General features: G+C 32.9%; 1 protein-coding gene, 1 long non-coding RNA gene and 1 pseudogene across 4 annotated transcripts; all 3 read left to right on the top strand.

Moving 5' to 3' along the window:
* The first annotated feature begins 1,625 nt into the window (after positions 1-1,625).
* Positions 1,626-3,889, top strand: LOC133788596 (uncharacterized). 2 transcript variants are annotated; one of them, XR_009873291.1, is made up of 3 exons: positions 1,626-1,709; positions 3,238-3,300; positions 3,786-3,889. It is a non-coding gene; the product is annotated as an uncharacterized LOC133788596 (long non-coding RNA). The 2 variants fall into 2 exon arrangements; XR_009873290.1 differs by lacking the exon at positions 3,786-3,889 and having other exon boundaries at positions 3,238-3,510.
* Positions 3,890-4,152: 263 nt separating this feature from the next.
* On the top strand, positions 4,153-6,911 carry LOC133792134 (dicarboxylate transporter 2.1, chloroplastic-like; annotated as a pseudogene).
* LOC133788595 (inorganic pyrophosphatase TTM2-like) lies at positions 6,819-9,851 on the top strand. 2 transcript variants are annotated; one of them, XM_062226126.1, is made up of 5 exons: positions 6,819-7,200; positions 7,943-8,065; positions 8,141-8,253; positions 8,711-8,834; positions 9,156-9,851. In XM_062226126.1, the coding sequence occupies exons 2-5, from the start codon at positions 8,063-8,065 to the stop codon at positions 9,489-9,491; spliced, it is 576 nt and encodes a 191-aa protein (XP_062082110.1). In that variant the 5' UTR covers positions 6,819-7,200; positions 7,943-8,062; the 3' UTR covers positions 9,492-9,851. The 2 variants fall into 2 exon arrangements, with proteins under 2 accessions (XP_062082110.1, XP_062082109.1); XM_062226125.1 differs by lacking the exon at positions 6,819-7,200 and having other exon boundaries at positions 7,883-8,065.
* The last annotated feature ends 451 nt before the right edge of the window (positions 9,852-10,302 follow it).

Here is a 10,302-nt window from a genome sequence, read left to right as displayed (position 1 = left end):
CAGTTCTACTTAGACTGTTGTCTTATGTACGTCGTCTTATTATTATTATTATTTAAGGCTTATTGAGATTTTTTCCCCCGAACTATTACCGATCCAAATCGTGCCCCCCGAATTTTTGAACTGGTTAAAAATTCCCCCTTAATTATTCACGTTACTGAAATGTGAGACTTCCTTCCAATTTTGCTAATGGAATGGTGATGTGGTAGTTTGGTGGCCGATGTGGTATTGCCACGTCAATGCTTCATTTATAATATAAATAATAAATAGTATTCTTGCCCCCGAACTATTACCATTACTAAATTGTGCCCCCTGATTTTTAAAAATTTACAATTAAACAATCCTTTGAATATTAAAAAAATTGAAAAAATCATTAAAATTAAAAAAAATTGATGGTGACAAAAAATTGGCTTGGGTGTTGGGCATGCGTCAGAATGAGGGTAGTGACATCGTCGACAGACTGGGCTTATGCGGGTCCCTTGCGACATTCAACTTTGGTGTTGCCTATATCGCTTTAAGTTTTTATTTTGTATGATTTAATTTAAAAAAAAATGATTTTTTAGTTTAATGTTTTTAATATTTTCTTTTAAATATTCAAAATATTGTTTTAATTTTAAATTTTAGAATTCGATGGGCATAATTTGGTAACTGTAATAGTTTGGGGGGTAAAAGCCTATCTATTTTTTAAATTATACAAGTAGCAATCTACATCAGCACTTCAGGGTCGCCATATCACTATTCTGTTAGTAAAATTGGACGGAAGTCCCTCATTTCAATAACATGAATAGTTTAGGGAGAATTTTTAACAGGCCAAAAAATTCAGGAGGCACGATTTGGTAGTCGTAATAGTCCGGAAAAAAATCATAATAAGCCTTTTTTTAAAAGGGTATTGATATATTTAATATTATTGGATCATATATATATTTTAATATTTATAAAAAAATATTGTCTAGACATATCTATTAATACTTTAATTAGTTGTTAAATTTTTATATATAATATTATACTTTTAATTAATTATATTATATTAATAATACTTGAAACTTAAATCAAATAAAATCATGCATATGTCTAATATTAAGATATATTACTCATGCATATGTTTCTTATTTTTTTAAACTAAAAATAATTTATATAAAAAAAATTTAATCCACTTGTAAAAAAAAGATTATTCCTTAAAAAAGAAAAAAAATGTTTGCATGTTTAATATGTGATATAATATTTTTTTTGAAAGTAATGAGTCATATACACGAAATTAATAAAACAAAACAATAAGAGACTCACTCAAAATAACCCTCAATCATCAAAAATAGCCCCAAATGAAATTTAACAAAACAAGAAAAATCCCTAATCTTTTAATTCTACCAGTTGGCTTCTCTGAAACTCACTCAAAATAGCCTCAATCGTTTTTCTCTCACACTCACTAGCTCACCCGCTCGATCAATTCTCTCTCACTCTCAGCCCTCTCGATTCGTTCTCTCACTCAGCCTCTGCAAGAACTCAGCTCTCGTCTCTCTCCATAACGTCGAGCTGCTCTCTTTCACACTCAGCCTCGGCAAGAACCAGGCGACCTCGCCGATGCAAGAACCAGGTGACCCCCCCGTCGACGCAAGAACCGGGCCACCCCCCCCCCCCCCCCCCCCCCCCCCCCCGCCGACGCAAGAACCAGGCCACCCTGGGGTAAACTAGGCAGACCTCCAATTGTTTATGAGGTAATTTTTTTTTATTCTTCGTACATTTTTTTCTCAAAAATCTGAGAGTAGTATTTCCTTTGTTTCACCATGTACATGTGCTTTTAAATTAAAGACGAGTTTCCCATTTCTTTCTTTTTGTGATCTTGAACTTTTTAAACTTTGGGTCTCTTTGTAGAGTTTTGTTTTGTTAAATCTTACCTTGATTTGTTTATAAAAATATAGAAGCTGTCCTGTATAGTAGAAGAGCTACTATTGGTACAAGGGCTAGTCATTTAGAACCTGCTTGGTTTAATAAGTAAGACTGTATGTATGGGTGTACTCTAAATCTTGAATATGCCTTATAGGTTTGCTCTTTTGTGTAATTGTTCTTTCGCAGACTCTTTCTATTAATTTAGGAATGTATTCACCAAATTTTATGAAAAATAAATTATAGGAACATTGCTTTCTACTTATCATAAACACCTACAAAGATAAAACATACAAGTTTTGCTTTGCTTAAATGGAATGCAGACATTTTGATGATAGAATTAATGTGCTAGAGACTAGTAGTATAGTAGTGGGATGATCGAGACATCTTGTGATTAGCAACTGTCATATATCTGTTTGGAGTGTAAGAAAGGGGGAGATGTTGGTCAAAATGGCGAGACACTGAGACATATAGAGAAACACGGTTGTATGTGAAAATTATTTATTAGAAGTAATTTTGTTTGTTGCGCTCTGTATTTCTTTTGACATTGGTTTTAACACAATGAAATTTACTTGGTCAAACTTATGGTACGGAAGTAGAAAATAGAAAGAAAGGGAAACTTGTAATAGCTACTTTCAAAAGATCTATTGGGTCATTAGGGTCTGAGGTACATTTGAGTAGAGTGTACGATTTTTTAACAAGGGAAGCATGGATCAAAATGATAAGCATCAAGCCAAACCAAATGATAGAGGCTAGTGAAAATTGACAATGAGATGGCTGCAAAGATTCATTGGGTTGAGTTAGATTTCAACTAGTTGATTTGACCGATCCACTTTAAAATGACTATCAAGTTTGTAGGCTAATGTAGATACATCTAACCTAGCTACCTAGAAAAGGAAAAATTAATAATAATGAAGAGTGGTAAACAGAAAATGTTGAAGGACTACTGGGCCGTATTCATAACAAAAAATGTTGAAGGACTGCTGGGCTGTAGTAAACAGCTGTGTTTATTTTACAGCTGTATTTATTTACCTAATTTCTTAAATAGATACTAATATGATTAGGACCAGACTTAGAAGGATCATCTGTTAGGCATATGAATCCTATTATTTCTTGATTTTATGTTTTCCGCCTCTTCCTTTTCCGTGTGCTTTCCTCTATTTATTAGTGGTTTGTGATGAATAAAAGATAGATTATTGAGATTTGAGACCTAATAGCTGAAAGGAAATAAACATGAGACGATTTTGGTAAAAGCCAAGATGGTCTGAACTTTTAATAGTCTTGTTGATAGCTTTGGCAAACTTCATATTCAATTTGGCAGCTCTAATGACATTAACATTTTTGTTGTGCATGTTGTAGCTCTGGAGAACAGTACTACTCAAACGCGTGGTGGTGTATACTGGTTGATATTACCTGCAGGATGTAATACACTTTTTTCCCTAGCAACTATTTTTTCTATGGTCCACGCCCTACTTTCAAGTTTGTTAAGTGGAAATGAAACATTGCATGCTTTTCTTTGATAGAATATTCATGAATGTATTTCCTTTGTCTTTGCATTCCTTAGTTCAATTGATTTTTTTTTTTCAATCTGAACAAAAAAAGCTTCACTTCAATAGACCTTTTTTTTTCTCAGTTCTTTATGTATTCAAGGTGTTTCTTACGTGCGTCATTTATACATGTTGGCCTTGCACTTGGTTTCTGGCACTGAACTACCCTTAAGAATTTCTTATTACTGATTATACTTTCAAATTGCATACACCAAGTTCAATTGTAGTAAAACTGAAAATGAGGTCTTTGTAAAGTCAGTAGAATTTTTTATTTCTTTTGATATTGGTTTTACAATTCTTGTAAATTAGAATGATGTGTTTCCATGGCTTCATGCTTTATACGAAATTTTACATACTTAGATCTTGGCTCATCATTCTGGGGAATGACTTTGATACTCGCATCAACAAATCTCCTCACTGCGAGAATTGCTGCTGGTTGTTTAATTGTTGCTCTATTTGTGGTGCTCTGTATTGCTAAAAATGTAAGATTGCTATTTCATATATTAGATAGATTGATTAACTAAATCTGTATAAAGTAAAGAGGTATTGGGGTAATTCAAGTGGGTTAGCCTCATGATTTTCTTTCATTAGGTTAGGATTGGATTCCTTATGGGCACTTGTCTAACGTTTTGCTAGTGTTCTTTTCTCTGTCAAATATTACAGAATTCAGCTGGAGGACCTGCTATATTGATAAAATATATGTACTAATTGTACAACAATTCACTGTATGATTGATTATAATGTGAATGAATCCGCTCATGTAAGGAGCCACAGATCTGTTAAAAGCTGGTGGTTCATCTGTTATTAGCATATGATTTTAGATATTGAACTATACTAAGCAGGGGTTATCTGATAGTTGTGTTACATTTATTGATGTTGTTCTGATTTTTGATAGGCTGCTGGTAGCTCTAGTGGTCTTTTCTTCACCGCTGCGGCTCAAAATTTGTTAGGCATTAAATTGGCTGAGAAAGTTGGGGTGGTAATTCCAAACATTTGGATGACTTGGTTCAAGGTTGCCAGTGTACCTGCCATTGTTTCGCTTCTAGTTTCACCACTAGTTTTATACATAATTTATCCTCCAGAAACCAAGGACACTCCTGAAGCCCTTGCTATGGCTGCCAAGAAACTGGAAAGCATGGGTGCTGTTACGAAAAATCAATGGATTATGGTTGGTACAATGCTTCTTGCGGTATCCTTATGGGTCTTTGGGTATGTCCTATGGCTTTTGCTTAACTAATTTTAATCTGTTCATTACATGATTATGTCATGATACCATCAATTTGAATATTTGGTTTTAGCTTAGAATTCTTACAAGTACACTCGGTGACAGAAATATCTCAATATGTTTTATATCTTCTGTACGCTATAGTTTTTCACTTCTTACCATTGGTTTTTTTTTTCTTTTTTTATTCTCCACCTTAATTGTGCTGAGCATATTTTACTATCATAAGCAATGCACTAATTGACTATTTAAATCCATGTTGGTTTCTGATTCACAAAGTTTATCTGGTATTCTTGCAGAGAAACTATCGGCATACCAAGTGTTGTGGCTGCAATGATTGGTTTATCTATACTTCTTTTGACAGGAGTCCTTGATTGGAGTGACTGTTTAAATGAAAAATCAGCATGGGATACCTTGATTGGTTTACCATTTTCTGATGCTTACTGGTTGACTCTATCAGGATTTATCATTTTCCTTGCTTTAATTTGGGTTCTGCAAGAAATGACAACAGTCCGTATTCTCCGTTACGTTATTCTCTTTATAGGTACTTTTTTATCTTATTATTTTTGTGGCAAAACTCCTTTATTAGTTTTTATACTTATTATCACATCTTTTTGGATGGAGATTTATAGTTGTAAATGTTTGATTTGGTTAATTGCAGGTGTGATGAACAGCTTGCTTTCAGCATATGGTATGTACCACCACTCATCTTTAGCAAGTAACCTATTGATTACCAATTCTACACTTGTGTTTGATATTCAAATACATATGACATATATCTATGATGATTTAATATCTTGAAGAGTCAACTCCAGTGATGCTGAGAAGTTTGCTAAAATTTGTCCTTGTTGCAATGGATTTGGATGGGGAGTCATATGGTGAGCATGTTGTTTTAAAACTCATTTATATTAATCTTTTTATTAGTCCCTAAGCATTTGTAAAAAGTTGAGTTGGTTCAGAATTTTAAATTCAACGACATACCATAACTTTCAAAAAGTCTTAATCTTTAACATGGATTTCCTTTAAAAAACTTAACAGAAATGGCACATCATTAGTCTCTACATTTTGAAAATATCATTTAATTATTCCCCAAACTTTCGAAATGTTGTACCTTTAGTTCGTAAGATGTGTCGTTCTATATTAAGCTTGATTGAAACTGTGATATTATCTTGGTCTGCGAATATTTGGACGTCAAATCAATTTTAATGATTCTAAAGTTTAGGGATCAGGATGTAATCATGTATCATCTTGTATAGTTGAGATCACATTTCAATAAGGTAAACTTGTAAAAGAGAGCATGTATATTTTCTCCATGTAAAATTATATTTTGCTAATCTTAATGCTTTGCTTACACTTGCAGGGGAATGATATCATTTACATTTCTTTGTAGATCAATGTATTTGGGACTTGTCATCTTATCACGAGGTACAACCTGCTTTCTTCTAGTGTTTGCAATGATTTAACATATATTTATATTTGATGAGAGCAAACATATATTGCATTTATAGCCTATAATTTATAGGTACAATGTCATTTGTGAAATTCCTTTCTCTGATACTTGTGGCATAATTGTATTAAATTGTTTAGTTCACTATTACTGTCATTCAACTTTATTTGTAAACTGACCAGTATTTTGTTGAAATTGTTTGTTGGTTAGTGTGGATACTTTCAATTTATGTTGGATAATTGAAATTCAATACCATGTATTACATTGTTAGGATATTTACTATTAAATTAATGTTTTTAGCTTAAGAAGCTTATATATTTTTTCTCCCCACACATTTATGTTGTTTGAAGAGACCTTAAAATTTTCTTAGTACTTGATGTGTCAATGGTAATTTACTTTATAATTGTTGAAAATATATTTTCCAATAACAACCCTGGACAACAATAAAATAAATAATAATAATAATAATAACAATATATGTGTATGTTCTCCTATTTAAATCATTTCATTGGAATGGATTTATGTTCCTCAACCGCACTACTAGACTTGTTTTGTGCTAGACAGCAAATTAAAATGGAAAGCAAACGAGATTGTGTGATTTGCTTAGAACTTGGAGATTTATTATTCTGGCAGTTTTCTGTGAAGAATGTTAGCTAATCTTTAATAGCTTCGCTGTTTAAAGATTTATTTTATGGCTAAATTTGTTTATTTTTTCTTTTTTCTTGTTCTTTCCTTTTCAGGATTAGAGTCTTGGGTCCAAACTCATCTTGGGGTTGCAGAGAACTCATATATCTGTGTTTCATTCCAAATTTTGTAGCCTGATTCAATTGATACTAAAAAATATTTATGCCTTCATTCTTTTAACCCTTTTTATTGAGGGTTACATGTGATTATTTTCATAATTTTTTATAGGAGGTTTTTATTTTACTCATATATATCTATTCTTGTAGAGGTTGGAGAGTGATTTAAACAATTGACATGAACTGCTTAATCCAATGTGTATTCTTGTAGAAGAGCTACTATTGGTTTGATTCTTCTTTTGCTTCTTGTTCTTGTTCAATGGCAAAGTATTATTGTAGTATTTGCAAATTTTTTGATGATGAAAGGTATGCACCTTAATTTCTATTGGAGCAACTTAATCATCAATATGTTCAGGTATTATACTAGTTTTAGCATTCACGTGCTTGCAATCAGATTTTGATTTTAAATCTTTCATTTATAGTTGCACCTTAAATATTATTTTACCTTGAGGAATATTATTGGACATTTAGATGAAATTATTCATTTTAACTTGGCGTTATTATATGCCTTTCTGATTCAAAAAAATTTAGACTTCAGAAGCATGCCATATATGTACTTGTTACCATTTGTTTAACTTTCCCTTTGTATGATAGCATAACAAAACACTTTTAGTACTTAGGCCATTGTAGAAGTAGAACTGTTAATTAGGCAATTATAATTGTTGGTACTTATTATCACTTTCTCTTCTTTTCTGGAAGAGAAATTATTCTCACATGATTTTGACATATTAATGCAAGTGCTTCAAACTTCGTAAGGTGCTATTTTCAGACTTCCTGGAGTACTCCAATGTGATATCGACCTCTCTCCTAAGATACATCCTAGCCAACATGGAAGTTTATTTATTTAGTTTTTTCTTTTTCTTTTTTCATGGAATTATGCCAGAGACTAGAGTGTTTACTCTATAACTCTTATGGACTTGCTTGGGCAGTTCACTGTTTTGTTAGGCAATTATGCTAGAAAATATAGAAATGAATTATCCATTTCAAAGTCTTATTATTAGGTGAGTTTTAAGAAGCATGGCACTAACTTTCTAGAATGGATATGAAGGTGCAAGGGAAAGATCAGCTATACGTTAAATTTGTTGCAGAGCAGCTGGGCCTGGATGGTTCATATGTTCCTCGTACTTATATTGAACAGATTCAGCTGGAGAAACTTGTAAATGATGTTATGGTATGACTCTTATTGGCAACGATGCACTCTACAGCTTCTGGATGAGTGAGTGGTACTAACATGCTTAATCTACAGGCACTGCCAGATGATTTAAAGACAAAAGTCAGCATAGATGATGATTTTGCTGCAAGCCCTATAGAAGCTCTTTCCCGAGCATCAGCAGATAGAAGAATGAAGCATCTCGGCCGGTACTCTCAATTTTTCTACAATTTGATATATTTTCCATCTAAATTAAGAGAAAATAAGAAATGGAAAAGAAAATATATGAATAAGAGTGGAAATTGAATAAATGACCAAGAAGCCAAAGAAAAAGGGTTTCATTTATCATATGTACTAAACTAGCACTGGTCATTTTTTAAAAACCTCGGTACAAGAATCCAAATCTATAACCATTTCAGTTAGTGAGAGCTTGCAACAGTTTTTATGGGTACATCCCCTGGTTGGAGACACTATTATTAGCTCTGTTTGATCCAAATGATTGTTCTATTAGACTGAATTGTTATGTAATGTCTTAACTAAAGTGTTATTTACACATGAAGTTCTTAAAAAATTAAGGGCTTTTAGCAGTGTAATTCAATAATTTGTGAAATTACTGAAAATGTGGGGTGGTGATTTATCCCTCACTGTGTGTCTCTGTTTTGGCAGAGGTGTGTCACAATCATATTCAAATCAGAGAGACAAGACTATGGCCAAGCTAACTAAACTGGCTGTTAACCACAGAAGGTTTGATGGAAGGGCCCCAGATTCACCTGCACCACTTTCAAACCAGGTAAATGGTTTTTGCCTCTATATAATCAGAGTGATAAATTATGTTGTTTATTCAGAAAATGAAAAGGGAAATAAACAATCATAGAGTTCTTAAGAATTTTTTTTTATTTAGGTTAACAAGAAACTGAATTGTGTAGTGGGCATAGGAAAGCATGTGAATTGACTCTTAACTTACTATGAAAAGAATAATCCATATAATGTATATCAAATATTAAAGTTCAAAAGTGGGTTGACTTCCTAATGATAATGGAATGAAACATGAATGTAGGCTGTGTGGCTTTGCTTTTCATCCATCAATATTTTTTTTAATTTTTGGTCTCAGGGAATTATAACTCAACTTTCTGAACAAATTTCTACTCTAAACGAAAGGATGGATGAATTTACATCTCGCATTGAAGAATTGAACTCCAAATTCTCTGTCCGGAAAGTCTCAGCCAGCCAACAAAACTTGGCTATGCAGGCTGAAACCTGCAATGGTTCGGGACCCACTTCTCTTTATGTCACCGGATTAAGTAATGGTTCTTTGACTGGTTCACTCCTGCCCAATTCTTCTTCTTCTTCTCAATTGACTAAGGAGTCCCCACTGATGGAAGAGATGATGAGTCTGACTGCTGTTTTAAAATTTGGCAAGATAACAATAATCAAGCTTAGTTTTTAATTTCTGACTTAGTTTTTATTTTGTGTTTTGTAGTGTGGTGGAAAGAATACATATACACTTGGTGAAATTAATGAAACTCGAAATGAATGGGCAGCCAAGCTTCTGGAGCGGATGAGTCATAGTTAGAGTAACTTTTGAAATCAGAATTAAAAAATATACTAATTGTAGTATTTAGTTAGTACTTACATAGTTATTCCAAGTGTATATTTTGATATTGTAATTTTAGATTTGGAACATACTGAGTTCTATTGATTTTGTCTGCCTATTGATTATGTCTGAACTATGTTGTAATTACACAGGAAATTATGAATGAATATAGTGGTTGAAAATAGAGAAATGAAAAAATTCTCATATTCTACATGGGACGTCGGTCTCCATGAACTTGTCGTCTTATGTATTGCAAGGGACGATGCTTGCACATAAATTGTCATCTCATGTACTGCAGGAAAATGACGCTTTAGTAGGAACTGTCGTCTCATTTATTACAGTAGATGACGCTTGCACAGAAATTGTCGTCTCATGTACCACAAGAGACAACGTTTGTATAGGACCCATCATCTCATGTACGACAGGAGATGGCACTTTTATTTCAACTGTCGTTTTATGCTTTACATGGCATGACATTGCATGGGACAACGGTATTAGAACTGACGTATGAGAGTCCATACGACGGTTTAAAACCATCGTCCCATGTCAATTTTGTAGTAGTGAATGTAAGAGTTGATACAAGGGTAAAATTGTAATTTGAAAATTTGAGAAGAATTTTATTCTTTGGGTCAAGTATACAATTATATGATAATTGAGATTAAAT

This window comes from Humulus lupulus, chromosome 7, assembly GCF_963169125.1.
Source record: "Humulus lupulus chromosome 7, drHumLupu1.1, whole genome shotgun sequence".
In the NCBI taxonomy this organism is placed as follows: Eukaryota; Viridiplantae; Streptophyta; class Magnoliopsida; order Rosales; family Cannabaceae; genus Humulus; species Humulus lupulus.
This window is presented reverse-complemented; position numbering and strand designations above follow the sequence as displayed.